The 21,021-nt window shown below is 37.6% G+C and overlaps 2 protein-coding genes across 14 annotated transcripts; both read left to right on the top strand.

Annotated features, from left to right (window-relative positions):
- Positions 1-306: 306 nt before the first annotated feature.
- LOC147516147 (cytochrome P450 71A1-like) lies at positions 307-5,098 on the top strand. Its single transcript, XM_086593176.1, has 3 exons — positions 307-780; positions 4,350-4,451; positions 5,021-5,098. The coding sequence occupies exons 1-3, from the start codon at positions 307-309 to the stop codon at positions 5,096-5,098; spliced, it is 654 nt and encodes a 217-aa protein (XP_086449302.1).
- Positions 4,580-19,189, top strand: LOC147516146 (acetyl-CoA acetyltransferase 2-like). 13 transcript variants are annotated; one of them, XM_086588791.1, is made up of 17 exons: positions 4,580-4,908; positions 5,021-5,113; positions 7,731-7,927; positions 13,677-13,726; positions 13,799-13,897; positions 13,977-14,150; positions 14,230-14,335; positions 14,783-14,921; positions 15,575-15,652; positions 15,741-15,806; positions 16,331-16,416; positions 17,335-17,434; positions 17,656-17,766; positions 17,858-17,899; positions 18,036-18,122; positions 18,325-18,410; positions 18,867-19,189. In XM_086588791.1, exons 4-17 carry the CDS (start codon positions 13,696-13,698, stop codon positions 18,898-18,900), a joined length of 1,239 nt encoding a protein of 412 aa, XP_086444917.1. In that variant the 5' UTR covers positions 4,580-4,908; positions 5,021-5,113; positions 7,731-7,927; positions 13,677-13,695; the 3' UTR covers positions 18,901-19,189. The 13 variants fall into 13 exon arrangements, with proteins under 13 accessions (XP_086444917.1, XP_086444916.1, XP_086444914.1 ...); XM_086588790.1 differs by having other exon boundaries at positions 4,580-4,956; positions 5,021-5,109; XM_086588788.1 differs by having other exon boundaries at positions 4,580-4,956.
- The last annotated feature ends 1,832 nt before the right edge of the window (positions 19,190-21,021 follow it).

Genomic DNA, 21,021 nt, shown 5'->3' with positions numbered 1-21,021 from the left:
TCTTGCACCATCCTTTTTCATTCTCTTTTCTTCTCTTTCTGTCTCTAATCTTTTTACTATGGATCAATAGCCAGCCTTTGGGTTACTAAATCAAGTAATTTGCCACTTTCTCCACCAAAACTTCCCATCATCGACCACCTTCATTGCCTTTCTATGCTACCACATCGATCTTTTCATGCTCTCTCGCAAAAATATGGTCCCATAATACTTCTTAACTTGGGTTGTACTCCAACTCTAGTAGTTTCATAAACGGAGATCGTTAAAAAAATCATTAAGACCCATGAGGTTATACTCTCAAATAGGCCAATGACAACATCAGTGAAAGTATTTTTATATGGTGGCAAAGATTTGGCTTTTGCACCATATGGTGATTATTGGAAGCAAGCGAGAAAGATGTGTGTTATGAATCTCTTGAGAGCTAATAGAGTACGGTCCTTTAGGTTTATTAGAGAAGAAGAAGCAAGCAATATGGTTAACAAGATTAAACAGTACTCTTCCTCTATAGGAACCAATGTTAATCTTAGTACTATGATTGTCGGTGCTACTAATAGTATTATCTCAAGGGCATCCTTGAGTAGAAATTTAGAGGGGGTGAGACGAGGGAATCAATACGCAAATTTAGCCAATGAAGTGATGGATCTTTTTGGAGTGTTTTGCATGAAGGATGTGTTCCTTTCTCTGGGATGGGTTGATGTTCTTACTGGGCTTGATGCAAGGATGAAAAGGTGTTTGGGCCTCCACTCTCAACCACTCCTGGCAAACCATGTGTCCAAACTACAAGTAGGTTGTGCATACGACCTAACCTAAGGTCAAGTCGTCTAAACGACCTAGGAAACGTAACCGCTGAGCATCATTAATGACAGATCATTACTTCGTAACGGAAGGAGTAAAAACAATCATCAAGACAGCGCAAAAGGGGGATCTACTCCTATAAAAGGAGGCATCTTCTCCATTCTCAAGAGGAGGCTGACATTCTCTCCATTTCCAACTCAATCACTCAAGATGAACTACGTCTAACTTGATTCCAGTTCATCAGAGAACTGGATACGTAGGCAGCTCAAAACACCGACCTGAGTTCCGTCACACATCTTATACAAACCCTATTCTCCGAGATTATAAGGTCGTGACTAAAATGTGCCTCTACATTGGCGCCGTCTGCCGGTTCGTCTTCTTAAGAAAAAGCATTCAAACCATTTTCTCAAGCCCATGAAACTTGGTAAAACCACCATGGAAGAACACCTCAAAACTTGGTGTGGATTATCAATGGCAGCAAGCGAAAAGTCAGCGTTCTAAGAGATAAGTCTACATTCAACTATTCTTCATTTATACTAATTTTGAATCTTTAGATCAGTTCGGATAATATGTGCACACTTCTATGTTACAAGATATACTTCATACTTACAGATCACTTGCAGTCGATCCAGTACCGACCCGATGGCTGCAACTATCACCATGTCACACGCGTTCTTTTACGGCGGGTGGTGACAATACGGATCGGGAATCCGACTTACAGGTTGCTCCTTACCAGGTCAACTAAGGTGTTGGTTCAACCAATCTCAAACATAAATTTCAGAGCATGCTAATCTATGGACTATATCAATGAGGAGAAGCGCACACCAGCACAACTTATCACAGAGCTATATCAAAACCTCAGCCAGATCTCATGCAAAGACCTCCGCCAAGTTTTTGCCAAGTCGTCCTCAGCCAGGTCATCCTTAGTTCAGGTCATCCTCAACTCAGGTCATTCTCCTCCAGGTCATCCTCAAGTAAGGTCGTCTTCAAGTCAGCTCATCCTCAGCTCAGGTCATCCTCAAGTTAGGTCGTCCTAAAGTCAGCTCATCCTCAGATCAGCTTATCCTCAGCTCAAGTCATCCTCAATTCATGTCATCCTCAATTCATGTCATCCTCAAGTTAGCTCATCCTCAGCTCAGGTCATCTTCAGCTCATATCATCCTCAATTCAGGTCGTCCTCAAGTCAGCTCATCCTCAGATCAGGTCATCCTCAACTCAGGTCATCCTCAGCTCAGGTCGTCCTCAAGTCAGCTCATCCTCAGATCAACTCATCTTCAGCTCAGGTTATCCTTAAGTCAGGTCGTCCTCAGATCAGCTCATCCTTAGATCAACTCGTCCTTAGCTCAGGTCTTCCTCAGGTTAGGTCATCCTCAGATCAAGTCATCCTCAAGTCAGGTCAGAGTAGGTCAACAACCTGGAAGAAGCAACCAATATTCTAACTATCAGTTCAACTCGAACACAATTACTGTCAGTTCAGCTTGTACACAAGTTGTCATCAGTTCACTAGAGCTTGAACGAACATTAATATTCTAGGTCGTCCCAGACTGACCACACCGCAGTTTCCTCATCGACAGTCGCATATACTACAAACTAGTGAGTCGCTCGAATTGCAAAATAGAAGCTCACTCCCTTGCAGTTTATTGCAAGCCAATCAAGCTAGGGGCTAGCCATAGCCATCTCCAAACTGGGACAAGTTATTGCCATCTAAACATGTCAACCAAGCTCCAACACTAGGGCTAAACAACATTAACACCCATAAAGGGCTGTTTCTACTACGAACTGGGGGCTAGCTATAAGCATGCCAACTCAAGGCTATCAATCATAGTAATGCCCCCAAAAGGCCTACTATCAGCCAACTAAATTGGCATCTACGATTATAGTGACGCCCCCAAAAGGCTAGCTATCAACCATAGTGACGCCCCCAAAATGCTAACTATCAACAAAAACGCCCCTAAAAGGCGTACAAATCAACTTAAAACCAACGCCAGGGTTAAGCTTGATTTAACTGTAATTACCACTTAAAGGCTAATTACCAATCAAATCTAATCCACGGTATCCCCAAAAGGACCACAAATCAACTTAAAGCATCTGATAGGGTTAAGCTTGATTCAATTGTAATTACTACTCAAAGGCTAATTATCAGTTAAATCCAATCTACGAGCTACGATCTACACACTACGACGTAGGACCTACTACATTAACCCCCAACAAAGCTCTATGCAACAAACGACATCCAGCCTACAAACACAGAAAATTCAATTCGCAGCAATATCCATTGTCAACCAAGTAAGACACGCGGTCTCCTTTATTATCTTTCTTTACACCACTATTTTACAAACAGTGATATAAAGAAAGGGGGCTATGTCAGTACCCTCCACTCTCAACCACTCGTGGCAGACCACGTGTCTAGACTACAAGCAGGTCGTGCATATGACCTAAGGTCAGGTCATCCAAATGACCTAGGAAACGTAACCGCTGTAAGCTAGTCAACAGCATCATTAATGATAGATCATTACTTCGTAACGGAAGGAGTAAAAGCAATCATCAAGATAGCGCAAAAGGGGGATTTATGCCTATAAAAGGAGGCGTCTTCTCCATTCTCAAGAGGAGGCTGACATTCTCTCCATCTCCAACTTAATCACTCAAGATGAACTACGTCTGATTTGATTCCAGTTCATTAGAGAACTGGATACATAGGCAGCTCAGAACACCGACCTAAGTTCAGTTAAACATCTTATACAAACCATATTCTCCGAGATTGTAAGGTCGTGACTAAAATGTACCTCTACAGTGTTTAAAAGAAATACATGAGTTCTTAGACGAAGTGATCGAAGACCATTTGGTATCTAGAAAACCTGATGATCGAAAGGACCTTGTGCTTAATTATCATAAGGATCCCACACTACGAGTTGAACTGACAAGGGCAAACCTCAGAACAATTATACTGGTGAAGTATCGCTATGTCTTGAAAACTATTAATTAATCTAGCTGCTTTCTTTAAATTGCTTGAAAGGAAACATAAATATACACACTTGACCTCCTGTAGTCCTGTATTAGTCTTTAACAGAGTTAAGAGTACGGTTTAGGCATACGCCACCCCGCATTAGATTTTGAAGTAAATTTGGCCTTCTTTGTCCTCTTTTACAATAGTGCATAAATGCTGGTACAAAATACTCGCCCAGTCTTGATCACTAGCGTAGTAAGTAATCAGCAGCTCTGTGTGTTTTTTTCCCTATAACCACGAACAAAAGAAATATCCAAAAACAGATTGAGAATGCCTAGTATTGATAGCCAAGGCAGAACCAATGTACCATGGTGGATTCTTTACTCCTCTATAAGCTTTAATTTGCATCTTCTTGAACAACAATTCGATCTATAAAGAACCCCTACAAACTGTAGTTTTGCGTTTGGTGAAACTTGCGGTTTCAGGGTTTTTTTTTTTCTATCTTTTCGTTACTTCATGACATTTTTGTATATTGAGAACGTATACCAAGGCTATGAAAACTTTAACTGAGGAGGATTGATACTAAACTCTACATTATTATTGCTTTTTGCAGGACATGTTTGTTGCTGGTACGAATACAATGTACACTGCTGTGGAATCGACGATGGCAGAACTTATGAATCATCCAATTGTGATGAAGAAATTACAAGAAGAGGTACGACGTGTAGTTGGAACAAAGTCTACAGTGGATGAAAATGATATCAATCAAATGAGCTACTTAAATTGCGTCGTCAAAGAGGCTCCAAGGTTGCATCCTTCTGTTATTTTATCCGGCCCCAGGGAGACTACAGAAAGTGGTCGAGCTATAAGGCTATAATATTCCTGCTAAAACAAGAGTACTCACTACAACAAAAAATAGCAACAATACCGACAACAAGATAGCCTACCTGCTCGCAATTAAAACAGAAGCGCACTTAACCTGCCCAATATTTCAATTCTTACCAAATAAAAAAAAATAGAAAGAAATCACAAGCACAAATCACTCCCCGGGTTTCCAAACTCTTGGGACCAAAAAATATAGAAATAACTCTATGCTCCTCACATAAAATCGAGAAAACCCATTTCTATTTTGCCTCAAAAAAACAGGAGAGAGAAAACCAAGCGAAAACGAGGCGAGTGAAAATTTGGGATTTCAGATTTGATCATTTGGGATTTCAATGGTAATAAATTGATAATTAGGGATTTCAATGGTGATAATTACTAATTTCTTACGTTTTTATGTAGATCAAATTGAATTTCGAGGCAGATCGATCTGTTTCTTCATTAAATTCGAGGAGAATTCGCGCTGTTCGTGCTGATTGATTTTCTGCTGTGTAGGTAACATACATATTTCATATTTATTTCATTTCATTGATGTTCGATTGAGTTATTGGAGTTTGAACTCATTTTATTTAAGTTATTTCAATTTCTAGTTTATTTCATTATTGATTTCATTTGGTTATTTTGATACTAATATTGCTAGTTCAAACAAGAGTAGTGAGAGTATGTTTGAAACAGTTTAACTATATGCTTAGTATTGCATGGATTCATTGACATTGGTAGAATTGTTAGTTGTTTGGACTTCGAACTTTTGTTTGTTTGACTTTGAAAATTGAATAGAGAGAGAGAGAGAGTGACATGAGAAGATGGACAAAGAGTGGATGTCATATGACAGGTAAAACAACACCTTGCGTCAGTACCTTCTCACTTCTTAAGTAGTTAGGTTGTTGATTCCTGTTTGTTACTTGTATAAAGCTGGGGTTCGAGAGTTTATATTGTTTGCTAGGGGGAATGCTTTGAAAACTGGAGAGGACCTAGATAATATATTATGCCCTTGCAAACAGTGTAAGAACCTGAGGCGTTAGAGTTGTGAAACTGTATGGGATCACCTGATAATTAAAGGGATGGATATGACATATGATACTTTCGTCTGTCATGGGGAGAAACCAAATAAAGTCATACCAAATTTTGAAATGTCAGAAACATATAACTTGTGTAGACTGCTTATATGGAGAATGAGAGGAAATCAGTAATTGATGATGATCGAACCAATGACGAGTTTACAAATTACATGGAAAATGTTGAATCACCTTTATATCTTGGTTGTACAACGTACACGAGATTATCAGCAACAGTGATTTTATACAAACTTAAAGCTATCAATGGCTGGTCTAACAAGAGTTTTAATAGGCTATTGGACATATTGTGTGAAATGCTTCCAAATAACCATACACTACCAGATTCTCTATATTCGGTGAAAATTCTACTAAAGGAGTTTGATTTAGAGGAGAGGAAAATCCATGCTTGTGTGAATGATTGTGTTCTTTTCAGGGGTGATCTAGAGCTTGCAAGTACATGTCCAAAATGTGGTTCTTCTCGATGGAAAGTAGATGACAGGACTGATAAGGTTTATAAGAAAGTTCCGGAAAAGGTGTTGAGGTACTTTCCTATAATTCCAAGGTTTAAGAGGATGTTTGGGTCAGTTGAGAAGGCTGAACTTTTGAGGTAGCATTTTAATAATAAAAGTAAAGATGGCTACATGCGCCATCCGGTGGATTCCTTTGCGTGGGACAAAATCAATAAAAAGTGGCCTTCTTTCTCAAATGATCCCCGAAATCTTAGACTTGCTTTGGCTACTGATGGAATGAATCCTTACCGTGGTCTAAGTTCTAAGTATAGTATTTGGCCAGTAATGCTAGGGATATACAACTTACCACCGTGGTTATGCATGAAAAAGGAATACATGATGTTGGCATTATTAATACCAGGGGATAAGCAACTGGGGGATGAAATAGACGTGTACTTACAACCACTTATAGATGCCTTGCTTGAGTTACATTTGAATATGTAGGTATAATTGTGATAGCCATATTCATGACCACTGAGATCTCATGTAGAAGGAGCCCAAGAGTACAACACTTAAAGAAAAAAAGAAAGGAGAGAGAATGGGAGAGAGAAGTGGACCTTGTATGATATTGGGCCCAAGATCATGAGGTCCAAGGACTTTGACCTAAAAGGAGGAGGTGGCTAAGAGTGAGAAAGAAAAAAGAAGGGAGAAAGGAGGAAGCGAGGAGACAGGAGAGAGAACTACGGCACATCTTGATCCCCCAGGCGTACGTAGGCAACCCAGATGGGTTCTACTGATGAGAAAATGGTGAGTATTTCTCCTTTTCGAGATGAAACAGAGGAGTGGAGACATGTAAGATTAAAGGGTATGAAATGGGTTAACACAATGACGCCGCCTGTCGATTATGATCTTTCCTTCACATTCTAAGACGAACGAAAAGAGAGACTAGGTGGAACACTATATGACCTGTTGATGACCAGCTACAAAGAGATCTATTTTTCCTATTCCGCTGATGATCCCATTCCTCAAACTTCAGTAACACCGAAACAGATTGCCCTTTCCATCTTTTGTTCTTCCTCTCCTCGAAACACTTCACTACCAGAAAATAGTTCCAGCAAAATACGAAGAAGATGAAAAGCACTTGCTTTCCTAACTGTAAGTTATTGTTTCTTCTTCTCTATCATAACATGGGAAAAATAAATCCTTATAACCTCACTTAGAGTTGTATTTTTTGTGAAGAAGAAGTGGTATCTGTTTGGGGTTGATTGAGAACGGTTGTTACTTTTGTTGTTGAATCAAATTATTTTCTTAACAATGGCACAAGATACTGTTTAAGTGGTCTCAGCGAATCTACATAATGAGGTGGTAGGGGTAGCGAAATGGAGCCTGGATTGAAGTTGCAGCGGCACGGTATACCGTCGTCGACAGAGAAACGGAAATGACAGAATTGAAAGGGTAACATCTTTAGTAGTATATGACACAGATGTTGTACTGCAGCATGGATACGTAGAAGAGATGGAGATAGAAAATGAAGTTGCTTTCATTGAAATGAGATTTGAGAATATCGGCCTTACATTTCACTGTCCTGGTGTTGTGTGTTTGATGCAGGAATCCTTGCTTGAAGGTTGTAAGGTGCTCTTCAGAGTTTCATTGTAGGTGATTGATAGATGACGCGAAAGAGAAAAACAACTCTGGGAATGCAACAAGAAGCGAAAGGTCAGGCAGCAATTGATACTTTATCACTGCAGCTTAGGACTTTGTACTCATATAAACAAGCAGTATCCTTCTTCGCATTTGATAGCCAGGTTAGGAATTTCTTATGGTAATTTACTACATTCCTCCATTATATCGTCAGGTATGCAGCACCTTTGTCAATAATGGCAAGGTTATTTAGCTATAGTCACATTTATTACTTTTTGGGTGTGGATAGTGTGGAGTAGGACAGTTTGCCTTGTTTAGGATACTTGAGGTTGTTTTCAAGTTATTAATCTTGTATATCTTTGAATTAGTTAACTTACAAGTGTGCTCAAGGTCTATGTTATTTATCAGTCTCAAATGTTAGAATTTTCTAGTCTTAACTCTTCTAGTGATTGGTGTTGGAGGAATCACTGAATGCTACGGTGATTGTTCTGTAGGAACTATTATTTTAGAATGAATATTTCTACAAACTGTGAAAACCACGCGCAGCGGAATTAATGGTTCTCACGATTTTGGATTGGAAAACATACCTGTAAATCCGATTGAGATAACTCTGAGAATCCAATAGCTATGAAATCCGAATCAACCTCTTGATCTTCTGTTGTATTCCTTTCAATAGATTGGACGTTATGTGGGCAACGATCTACCAATTCCCTTCTTTCTCACAAAAGCTAGAACCGATTTTAGATCTATCTTTTCTTGCCTCTCTTTTCAATCCAGAGAATAGTGAATTTCGGCCAAGAAGAAAGGTTTCTATTTATAGGCTACAACAGGGACCATGAGGAGAAATTAGGGTTAGGCCTCCTGACGGGCTTGGGCTTCCCATGTTCGCCTAGAACACACGGCCCAAGTCCGTCAACAAATGACTTATTCCACTAAAGGTCATTGTTGTACTACCGTCCTAATCCCAAATTACGTGTCAGTGTTTATGGGCTCCATATTATATGCTCGTTGATCTCTCCGTGTTTAAGATATCGAATGTCCGTTGATTAAGTCAAGTTACTGACAACAACATCAATCAACTTTTTATGTCCTTGAATAGTACCACTCAATCTCATTGTCATGTCGGATCAAATCTACCTGCAGGATTTACATGACAATCCTTATGAGCTCCTCAAAGGGACATCATCAGCCCGACTTCTTGCGGGACACGGATTTCTTCTATAATCAACAGCACACCTTACATACAATGTCATTACTCAATCCATCGAGTTTGTTGATTCACAAATGAATCTCACTCATTGATGATTTAAAGCAATATACGATTTGCGTAAGTGCGTTATTATATCCGGATTAAGAGGACAAACATCCATAATAACAGAGGCGTTTGTTCTCTTATATAGTAAGTATAAAGAGAAACAACCTCACTTGGTCTTGTTTAATACATACAAAGTGTACTAGTGTAATCCTATAGTCAAGATAGATTAATACCAGATTATACTACAACCGTACCAATGGTTTGTTCAAATCCATCTGGGTTGTGAATAATTACTTATACTTTATAAGGTACTGATGATATGATCTTCACACCATATCATCTACAACATAAAGTATTAGACATATGCATATAACTAATAACATATATAATATGCATAACATTTGCCCATATGATTCTCATTCAAAATATAAAGAATTAGAGTTAATACAAAAGTAATGCTTTTAGTATATAACCCTATTATGTTCATCCACTTTAGCGCGGACAATCTTGTTCTAAGAAGATTGAGAAACAGGGTATTTACTTTTATTCTATCACCATAACCGAATAGGAAGCACAAGCAGGCCTTGTCTATTGAGTCCAATCATCGGACAAGAGTAAGTTTAAGGTTAGTATATTAATGGTGTTCAAATATGTTTAATTAAAGATTGTTCTCTGTGGTGCCGATTATTCAGTGTCAGTGGTATTTTCCAAATAAAGAGAACTTAGTACAAGGTTTAGCTGAGCTTGCATATACGAATGAGGGTGGATGGGAGGAGCCATCCGCAGACCCACATGTAAAGATAGAACTTGGGGCAATTGGATATGCTTTGCACTATCAAACAGAATGTAACACCACAGCTGTCAATAGTTCCATCCGAAGATCCGCGGCTACGAGCCACCAATTGGCCTTTCGGTGCCGGCGTAAGAAGAACTTTATAATTTAATGTTTGTTTCATCGATACAAGGTGAATCTTGCGTCCCTTTCGAGATTAGCACTTCCGCTTTTGGGACAAGGTATGGGCACTAACCCTTTTCAATATCCTAAGAGCATGTCAAGCTTGAGTATCATGATTTCATTTGCTTAACACATTACCTAAGATGATACCATGTGCCTCTAGCATTCAAACTATATTAGTCCCTTAACACATTTTCTTGTCATGCCTTTCTAACATTTGTGGTAGTAGTGCTAGATGAATTTTCAAGTGGCAAATTTCCAGTATTGTATTTCAGAAGATAATGCCACAACGTTGTTCTAGCACGCAAAGACCGCGGGGGGCATGAGCCCTTCACGAAATCAACTTGGGAGCAAATTGAGTTGCCCCCAACTGCCAATGACCGCGGGGGGATGAGCCCTTCGTGGAATCAACTTGGGGGCAAACTGAGCTGCCCCCAACACAAAGACAGCGAAGGGGATGAGCCATTCACGGACGATGAGGTCCGAATTCAATTTGGGGGCAAACTGAGCTGTCCCCAACACAGAGACAATGGGGGGATGAGCCCTTCGCAGACGATGAGGTCTGAATTCAATTTGGTGGCAAATTGAGTTGCCACCAACACAGAGATAGCGGGGGAATGAGCCCTTCGCAGACGATGAGATCCAAATTCAACTTGGGGCAAATGAGGCGCCTCTAACGAGAGACGGGGGGATGAGCCGCCATGGACGATGAGGTCCGAATTCAACTTGGTGACAAACTGAGCTGCCACCAACACAGAGACATCGGGGGGATGAGCCCTTCGGGGACGATGAGGACGATGAGGTCCGAATTCAACTTAGGGGCAAACTGAGCTGCCCCCAACACAGAGACAGTGGGGGGATGAGCCCTTCGTGGACGATGAGGTCGAATTCAACTTGGTGGTAAACCGAGCCGCCCCCAACAGAGGCAGATGAGGGGATGAGCCGCCGCGGATGATGAGGTCCGAATTCAACTTGAGGGCAAATTGAGCTGCCCCCAACGCAGAGACAACAGGGGATGAGCCATTCGCAGACGATGAGGTCCGAATTCAACTTGGTGGCAAACTGAGTTGCCACCAACATAGAGACAGCAGGGGATGAGCCCTTCACGGACGATGAGGTCCGAATTCAACTTAGGGGCAAACTGAGCTGGCCCCAGTGCAGAGACAGCGGGGGGATGAGCCCTTCGCGGACAATGAGGTCCGAATTCAATTTGGTTGCAAACTGAGCTACTACCAACACAGAGACAGGGGGGGTGGGATGAGCCCTTCGTGGAATCAACTTGGAGGCAAATTGAGCTATCTCTAACCAGAAAGACAGTGGAGGGGGATGAGCCCTTCGCGGACGTTGAGGCCCGAATTCAACTTGGGGGCAAACTGAGCTGGCCCCAACCACAAAGACAGTCGGGGGGGACTGAGCTGCCCCCAACGCAAAGACAACGGGAGATTGAGCCCTTCGCGGAATTAACTTCGGAGCAAATTGAGTTGCCCCAAACTGCCAAAGACTGTGCGGGGATGAGTCTTTCGCGGATATGCTTCGCGCTATCTGGCTTTAAAATGCATGTAGCTAATCACTAAAAATCAATTTGTTTGGTACGACCAAATGTTTGAGTCGAGTGGTGGCTGTATAGGTGATTGTTTGTTTATTTAGTTGTATTAATCATCCTATTTCATATTCTAATGGTATGGGCGTATGGTATGTACAGGAGTGTAGCTCATTGTTTATGGCTTTTATAGCTAAGGTTTTAGTGTGTGCATGACTATTGTTAAATTTTATTCTTGGCGATTTAATACGCATGGGACCTAGTATTCTTTGAGTTTGGTATCCTTGTGTATTAGTGTGAGATGGAAGAACTGTGTATGGTTTGATCCATGAAAGGGAAGCGGCTATGCTGGGCGGCTTCCTTAGATTGGTACCCAACCAGTAGAATTTTTTGTTTATGATGTTTGATTGTTGTTTTATTTCGTAATTATATATATATGTTAGAGCGTGCTTAGTTTGATATGTGTGATATGTTTAATATTAGATCTTTACGTATGTCATTTGTTTACAAATAGGCAGATGCGATAATTGCAATGAGAGTAAGTTTTACTATAACTTGAATATTTATTGCTATGTGTGTCATTATTTCTAGTCATATTTGCATCTACCTGGTTGCCAGATTAGAGATATCTTTATTTGTTTAGTTTGGTTAGTCAATATCAGTTTGTTACTCAAGTGATCTGGCATTGGGTGTATTTGGAATATGTAGGGTTAGATGGTTTTGTTGAGGTTGTTCTGGTAATGTGGAGATATATATTAGTTGCATTGTATAAGTCGTATATTAGGGTTTTTGGAATGTTTGTATATTTATACTTTTCTTCTTATTCGAGGATTGGTTCTTTTGACTTAACTGGCATTGGTCGAGATGGTTAAGTAGTTGGTTCTACAAATCAATATATCTTTTAGTAGTTGGGTTTACGACTAAAGCATGAGGTTTTACATTTGGTTTGGAGGTATTCTTATTAAATGTTCAGGTTATGATAGGTTATTATGTTTATGAAATGTTGAAAGCACAGAGGAGGTTTTGCCGAAATTTTTCCAAAAAAGTCACGTATCTTAGGTATATTTGTTTGTTTTGGGGCGTTACAGGTCGAGGTTTTCTCGAGTCCACTGTCTTCATCGACGGACCCGAGAGGGGGCATTTGTGATAGCTATATTCATGACCACTGAGATCACATGTAGAAGGAGCCCAAGAGTACAACACTTAAAGAAAAAAGGAAAGGAGAGAGAATGGGAGAGAGAAGTGGACCTTGTATGGTGTTGGGCCCAATGGATGGGCCCAAGATCATGAGGTCCAAGGACTTTGACCTAAAAGGAGGAGGTGGCTAAGAGTGAGAAAGAAAAAAGAAGGGAGAAAGGAGGAAACGAGGAGACAGGAGAGAGAACTACGACATAGCTTGATCCCCCGGGGTGGGTTCAACTGATGAGAAAATGGTGAGTATTTCTCCTCTTCGAGATGAAACAGAGGAGTGGAGACATGTAAGATTAAAGGGTATGAAATGGGTTAACACAATAATTTTATTTTCTTAATTACATTCGAGTGCTTAGAATGGAGGAAAAGAAAAAACGTGAGAAAAAACATGTGATAGCGTTTTTCCAATATTTGTGTCCTTTTTTTTTCAATAATAAGTTTGGTTTTTTTGGAAGCATACGTAAACTTTCAATTTTCTCACCTATTTTCCCGTAATTAGACAAAGTGTTTTACAAAAGTTAGAGTCTATGAAAACTCCAAAAAATAGAGCCAAGAGGATATAGCTATAATATATATCTCATTTTTTTTTTTTCCGGTAATAATGTTTGGTGTTTTTTGGGAGTATATGTAAACTTTCAATTTTCTCTCCTATCTTCCGGTAATTAGGCAAAGTGTTTTACAAAAGTTGGAGTCTCTATGAAGGCTCCAAAAAATAGAGCCAAGAGGGTATAGGTATAATATATATCTATGATCTCCTTTTTTTTCGGTAATAATGTTTGGGTTTTTTTTGAGTATACGTAAACTTCCAATTTTCTCTTCTATTTCCCTATAATCAGGCAAAGTGTTTTATAAAAGTTGGAGTCTCTATAAAGGCTCCAAAAAATAGAGCCAAGAGTGTATAGGTATAAGATATATCTAAGGATTTTATTTTTTTTCTAACTCATTTTTTTTTAAACCTTTACCTATGTGCAGATCTAATAATCATTTCTCAATGGCTTCTTCAGATTCGATTAACCCTCGCGGTAAGTCTATGCCAAGATTAAATTGTGATTTGTGATCCAATATAGTTAATTTATTTTATTTTGGGGTGATAGATGTATACATTGTTGGCGTTGCACGTACACCAATGGGTGGATTTCTTGGTACCCTTTCATCATTATCAGCTACCAAGCTTGGTTCTATAGCAATTCAATGTAAGTTCCATAAAAATCTATTTTTATCAAATTTTTTTAATAATATATGTTGTTGTTTTGATTATTACTATTTTAATAGGTGCATTGAAAAGGGCTAATATTGATCCATCACTTGTTCAAGAAGTTTTCTTTGGAAATGTTTTGAGTGCTAATCTTGGGCAAGCTCCTGCCAGACAGGCTGCGTTAGGTGCCGGGTTACCTAATTCCGTTGTTTGTACTACCATTAACAAAGTTTGTGCGTCGGGAATGAAAGGTTTGAATTTTATTAACCTTGGTATCTTAATTTTTTCTGAAGCAAGTATGATCATGTTTTCTTACTTCTGTGGTGGCAGCAACGATGTTTGCTGCACAAAGTATCCAGTTGGGTGTGAATGACGTTGTTGTGGCTGGTGGCATGGAAAGCATGTCTAATGCACCAAAATATCTGGCTGAAGCAAGGTCAGTCTTTTTTTTTTTTTTCTGATTAGTGAGTTGTTTACTTCTCAGCTATATATGCCTTTCAGCCTTTGGTTATTATTTATATGAGAGACACAAGTATACGATTCTTTGGAATTTGTTGGACATAAATGAAAAGTAAATAGGATATTTTACTGGAAAAATCATTGACATCTAGAAAGCATAGTTGTAGCGACAGAGGAGCTGGAGTGCTTAGATGTCCTAACAGTTTGTCGAATGGAACTTCGTCATGTTGTTAAATCCAGGCTCAAGTATAGTCTTGACCACTGGATATGAGTTCCGTACGCCTTAATAAGTTTTTCCAGATCTCATACCCTCTAAAAGTTTTTAAATGCATAATCAGTTCGTCTGGGTTAGTTAACCATTTAGTATGCAATATGCCAGTATGATTTTCAAACTTTCTTGATTCTTTATCATTTTCATAAACAGGAAGGGATCTCGCTTCGGCCATGATACTATTGTTGACGGGATGCTTAAAGATGGACTGTGGGATGTGTATAATGATTATGGAATGGGAGTGTGTGCAGAACTTTGCGCAGATATGCATACAGTTACAAGGGAAGAACAGGTATTGTTTAAACATTCTCCAAATGCCCTTTGCCATTTTATTTTTGGTTATTATATCAAAATAATTATCCTTGAGTATGGAAAGTTTATGGTATGTAACTTTAGGACTTGATATATTGAGTAAAATATCATCCATAAGATTGTTCTTGATTCGTATCTTGAACCAATAAGATTATGTATTGTGTAAATGATGTCTTTCAACCTTTTCAAGTTTGTATGGTCTGAAATATTAGTGATTTTCAGAGAACCTCTAGATGTTTAAACAATACAATAACACAGTTTTTAAAGTCAATGCATTGAAAAAACTGTGACATCAAGATGTGTAAAATAAGTTATTTTGATTTTTTCGTACATGTAATTTTCTTATTGACTATAGAAGTTTCACATTACCAAGATTGCATAATATGAAAAGGGCTATATTGATAGTGAGTGTCTTAAGCATGGGTTCTTCTAGTATAAAACATTAAATAGATTGGACTCGAGCTTCACATGAACACTCAAATACAAGACATTGTTTTTCTTCTCACATTTTAAACTGTCGGACGAGTTTTTTGAACTGAGGTCTTCATTTTGTAATTTCTGTTTGGTCGGTGTAGACCTTTTTTTTTTTTTTTTTTTTTTCCTGACTTGCATACGTGTATGTGAGTCATACAGGATGATTATGCTATTCAGAGCTTTGAGCGTGGTATTGCTGCTCAAAATGGTGGTTCCTTTGCATGGGAGATAGCTCCAGTAAGACTTCAATTACTATTTTTGATGGTAACAGATTTTACCATTTGTATGAAACTGCTATTACTTATCAGCTTTTCTGACAATTTAGGTTGAAATTCCTGGGGGGAGGGGAAAACCTTCGACATTTGTTGATAAGGATGAAGGCCTAAGTAAGGTAAAAGGAATCAATTTACCTATTCATCTACTTTTTCTATAGAGTATTTTCTTCTTATGAGTTAGCTATGTGTTTCATCATTGCTTTCTTTTGGCACCTTACTTGTAGCAGGGAACAGTAAAATTCTAAAATATATGTAAATCTGTTGTCATATTTGAGAAGTTCAATATCGCCCTTTGAGTTGCATGACATCTCATACGAACTTTAGGTTCATATCTTTGATGTCTTCTAGAACATGTAAAAGGTTTATGCTATTCTTCATTGATTCCTATTAGCAGTTTCTCATAGCAAAACTGAACTCGTGTTCTTGCATATGCTTATGTTTACAAAGTAAATAAGGCATGTTATATCTAAACTCTGTTGGCCTTGAGCATTTCTCGCATGAACCTTTTTTCTGTATTTGTTCTTGCATTTGTGACATAATCCATAAATGGAAACTGGAGTTCGTCCGTGTAATTCTACTTTTTATTTGTTGATCATGCTTGTTACTGCTTTTAAAATTTTGAATTGCTGTGTCTTCTCAGTTTGATCCTGCAAAACTAAGAAAGCTCCGGCCAAGTTTCAAAGAAAATGGAGGTTCTGTTACTGCTGGGAATGCATCTAGTATTAGGTACAATATCTTTTCTACTTAATATATTTCTTCATGCATATTTTATCTTGCATGCCTTACTGATTAATAAGCATTTACAATCTGATAGCGAAACATTGATATTTTCATACATCTGTCAACAAGTTGAACATTCCTTCGCGTTTCATCATATGAACTATGTGTCTCTGTTATTGGGTTAATGAAGTTTGTTGTTCTGAAGTGTACGATTACCCAACTTGTTATGCACGAGCACTTCTTTAGATATAAGGAGGACTTGGAATATCCATGTTTCAAATGTATGTGAAACTAAAACACATCAATTGCCAAGAAAGTGACCCACCTACACAACACAAACACATTGTTTACCAAAATTTTGTGGCAAAAGTATAGGTTACCGAAATTATTTCTTTTCGATATTCCTTTGTTTGCTTTTTGTAACCCCACTTTTTTTCATTAATACAATAGTTACTGATTGACCAAAATAAAAGTCTTCCAAAACAAAATTTTCAGAGAGACAACTTGAGAACCTGAAAGTAGAAGAAGAAAACTCGGCTTTAAAGTACGTGATCAACTGATCAAATAGGTTGCTAAATGTCGGTATTTAAGTTTTGCGTTGGCGTTTCTCCTATGTCCGTCAGATGCAGTTATTTATGTGTCCTTAGTACATTAGGCCCCAATTAAAAGGTTTTTACAATTCCAAATCAATGAAGTTATTAGAAATGACAAACATACCATCATAAAATAGTTGTTGATGACTTTGGATGTTCTTGTGGTGTTATGTTGAATTTGACGTTCCTCATAAGGATAACTTATACATCCAGTCTTTCAACTTTAAGTTTATCTGGTTGCATAACATTGAGGTTGAGATGTCAATGAGCAATTTGATATCTTAAGAATGCATGATGGAGAGCTTTTTGCTAAATATCCTCTCTTGAACAGTGATGGTGCTACTGCATTGGTGTTAGTGAGTGGAGCGAAGGCACTTGAACTTGGATTGCAAGTTATTGCCAAGATCAAAGGGTATGCTGATGCTGCTCAGGTATATATGGCATAATCATTTTAATTTTTACGTCTAGGTCTTGATTTCAGTTAGACAATATTGTTTTTGTGGGCTAATCTGTGTGAGCTCTAAAATGAGGGCAACCAATTTTTTATTTTAAATCAGGAGCTTTACTTTACAGTCTTCCTTTTTTTCTTTCTTATATTACCTTGTTTGTCAAGGCCCCATAATCTTGGTGCTGACATGTGATGGTTGTGTAGGCACCTGAGTTGTTCACGACGGCTCCGGCCCTTGCTATACCTAAAGCTATTTCAAATGCTGGCTTGGAGGCTTCTCAAATAGATTACTATGAAATAAACGAAGCCTTTTCAGTAAGATTCACGATTCATTATGTATAGGAAATTATTTCTTCATTTACGAGTCTGTCTAGCAATCTAATATTGCTGCAAATCTTCTTTGCAGGTTGTGGCCCTTGCAAATCAGAAATTGCTTGGGATTAACCCTGTAAGTCCTATTGTCTTCCCCAAGAGTGGCTCTTTTTTAATGATGCACAGTTTTTTTCACTTTTTTCTTGTTCCTATTGTTTTGCTTCAGTTGTTTCAGCTACTTTCCATTTAGCTTGTACATCATGTGCATGCAGGATAAAATCAATGTACATGGTGGAGCTGTATCTTTGGGACACCCACTAGGTTGCAGTGGAGCTCGCATATTGGTTACATTGATAGGGGTAAAATCTTGATTATGTTTCTCCTTCATGCTTGTAATTATGTTACTTAGATGGACTATTTGAGTCTTTTGTCTATGTTAGAAGAATTCTTGAAATACTTGTCAGTTTTGAACTTGATTTTGTGTTTAGTTCATCTAAGCATGCTGATATCTGTCCCTGTTATGTTTGACAATGAGTTTTCATATTAATTATGGTACAACAGGTGCTTAGACAGAGAAATGGGAAATATGGAGTTGGTGGTATTTGCAATGGAGGAGGAGGGGCATCATCCCTTGTATTAGAGCTCATGTAAGACTCCACCAGTTGGTAAGATTCAGTTGCTTAATATTATGATAAGTTCAAGTTTGTGTAAAATAATTAATTTAATTACATGTTCAAATCCACCTTCGACTAAACTTATGAGTTCAATTATCAAGATGGGAAAATGAATTCTGTATTCTCCCTAGATGATATTGAATTATTGATTATGCTATTTCCCAACCTTATACTCTAGTAAGAAATCTTTTAGAGGTTGTATAATTGTATGGTGCACCAATTTGATTTATTTCAAAACTCCCAATTCCACGACCATATTAGATTAGGATACAGAGACCTGTAATATATGATATGGAATCATTGATATTTTTAAGTCAAACTCTGTTGTGGTTAATAGTATGTCATACGAATTCCAACCCTATTTTTTTTTTTTCTTTGGAAATCTATGATAGGCATTCAGTTTATAAGTTGATTATTTTTTTGTTGCAGGCCAGTTGCAAGGGTAGGACCTTCTTCTTTATGAAAACTAGCTTCCTTTTTATGCCATGGTAGTGGCAGTAGTCAAATGTGACAGACTTTCATCTCTTTTACTCCAGTAAAAGTATTCTGAGAAACATTCTGCTGAAGAGATTTGACATCCAGCTGTAGCTGTACCAACCAAAAGAGAGCAGGGAAAGGAGGGCTTGTTGTAGTTGTTTATTGATGCATCTTCTGTAATCATATTTTTTTCCTTCTTATTTTATCTGGGGATCAGATTGACTGTCTATTTTAAGAATAAAATTGAGGAGAATAAAATCTAGATTACAATTCAATCGCTTACACGGTGATGACTAATGATATCACGCGTTCTGGTGGGTGGAGCCGAAAATCCATGTGTTTTTGCTTGTTTTTTGTTGCGATTCCGGATAACTAGAACTTTGCTTGGATCGTTTCTTTTGAACCAAACCAGGGATGATTTTGGTGGTAATATAGGTGTTGATGATGCCAATTTAGCGCTTGAACACTAGACGCTATTTTCAATTCTAGTGTTGTTAGCTACTGAATTCTTAAACATCTCACTAGTTTTCGAACCCGTTCTACAAACGGGTGCCGTTATATTAAATTATTTTAAAAAATATTAGCAATTATGCAGAGCTATGAGATATATATGAAAATTATATTAATCACTCATTCAAATTTCTTGCACCACTCTTAATAAAAAGAAAATACCAAACCTTGATAAAACCTATCAATTTTTTTTAATAATTGAAGTTTGATAAGAATGCGCGTTTAATGTGGCGAAGATGATATTGAAACAACTTGAATAGCAAGACACTCTCAATCATAATAAAAAGAATTATGATAAATACTATTTAAAATGCAAACCTATACTTGTCAAGACATTATATTCCTTCTACAAATAATACAACTATGTTTCGAGGTTAGTTCAATGCATTTACATCAAGTTTCCGATTTTCTGTTAATTATTCATTGATGTTAGTTCAATATAGTTATTGCATCTAGTTTCCGATTTCCCATTAATTATTCTTTGATGTTAGTTCAATGCAATTGCACCAAGTTTTCGATTTTCCGTTAATTATTCTTTGAGGTTAATTCACTGCAGTTACATCAAGTTTATGATTTTTTGTTAGTTATTCATTAAGGTTAATTTAGTGTGGTTGCATCCAGTTTTCGATGTTTCGTTAATTAGTTTTTGAGATTAGTTCATTGCATTTCCATCCAGGTTCCAATTTCTCATTAATTACTCTTTCAGATTAGTTCAATACATCTACATCCAGTTTTTGATTTCCAGTTAATTATTTTTAGAGGTTAGTTCGATGTTCAAAGCATTTGCATCTAGTTTCAAATTTCTGGTTATTTATGCTTTGAAGTTAGTTCGACCAGTTACATCCTTTAAGGTTATTTCAATGCATTTGTATCAAGTTTTTGAGGTTATTTCAATGCATTTGTATCAAGTTTCTGATTTTCCGTTAAATATTCCTCAAGATATTGCGTCCAATTTCTGATTTACCATTAGTTAATCTCTGATTTTAGTTTAATGCAGTTGCATCCGGTTTCTAATTTTTTGTTAATTATTCTTTGAGGTTAGCTCAATGTAGTTGCATCAAATTTTCGATTTCTAGTTAATTGCTCTTTGAGGTTAGTTCAATATATTTGCATCAAGTTTCCGATTTCCCGTTAATTATTTTTTTAGGTTAGTTCAATGTAGTTGCATCAAAATTTATGATTTCCCATTAATTATTCATTAAGATTAGTTCAGAGCAGTTGCATCTATTTTTCAATATTTCGTTAATTAGTCTTTGATATTAGTTCATTGCATTTGCATACAGTTTCTGACTTCCCTTTAATAACTATTTGAGGTTAGTTTAATATACTTGCATCTATTTTTTTTTTATTATTTATGCTTTGAGGTTAATTCGATGCAATTACATCCAGTTTCTGATTTTTCACTAACTATTCTGTGAGGTTATTTCAATGCATTTGCATTTAGTTTCTGATTTCTCACCAATTATTTTATTAGATTAGTTCAACGCAGTTGCATTCGATTTTTGATTTTCTGTTAATTATTTTTTATATTAGTTCAATGCATTTGCATCCAGTTTTCGATTTCCCGTTAATTATTATTTGAAGTTTGTTTGATGTA

The sequence above is a fragment of the Coptis chinensis genome, chromosome 2 (genome assembly GCF_015680905.1).
Source record: "Coptis chinensis isolate HL-2020 chromosome 2, ASM1568090v1, whole genome shotgun sequence".
Classification (NCBI taxonomy): domain Eukaryota; kingdom Viridiplantae; phylum Streptophyta; class Magnoliopsida; order Ranunculales; family Ranunculaceae; genus Coptis; species Coptis chinensis.
Note: the sequence above shows the minus strand (reverse complement) of the source record. Positions and strands in the feature narration are given on the sequence as shown.

Excerpts from the sequence above, each read along its gene's own strand:
- LOC147516147 (XM_086593176.1), top strand. The coding sequence starts at position 307 with ATGACAACATCAGTGAAAGTATTTTTATATGGTGGCAAAGATTTGGCT. Across the intron at positions 781-4,349 it reads ACCATGTGTCCAAACTACAA|GACATGTTTGTTGCTGGTAC; the intron begins GTAGGTTGTGCA and ends TGCTTTTTGCAG. Across the intron at positions 4,452-5,020 it reads TGAAGAAATTACAAGAAGAG|ATCAAATTGAATTTCGAGGC; the intron begins GTACGACGTGTA and ends GTTTTTATGTAG.
- LOC147516146 (XM_086588792.1), top strand. The coding sequence starts at position 13,696 with ATGGCTTCTTCAGATTCGATTAACCCTCGCG. Across the intron at positions 15,653-15,740 it reads TTGCATGGGAGATAGCTCCA|GTTGAAATTCCTGGGGGGAG; the intron begins GTAAGACTTCAA and ends CTGACAATTTAG. Across the intron at positions 15,807-16,330 it reads AGGATGAAGGCCTAAGTAAG|TTTGATCCTGCAAAACTAAG; the intron begins GTAAAAGGAATC and ends GTGTCTTCTCAG.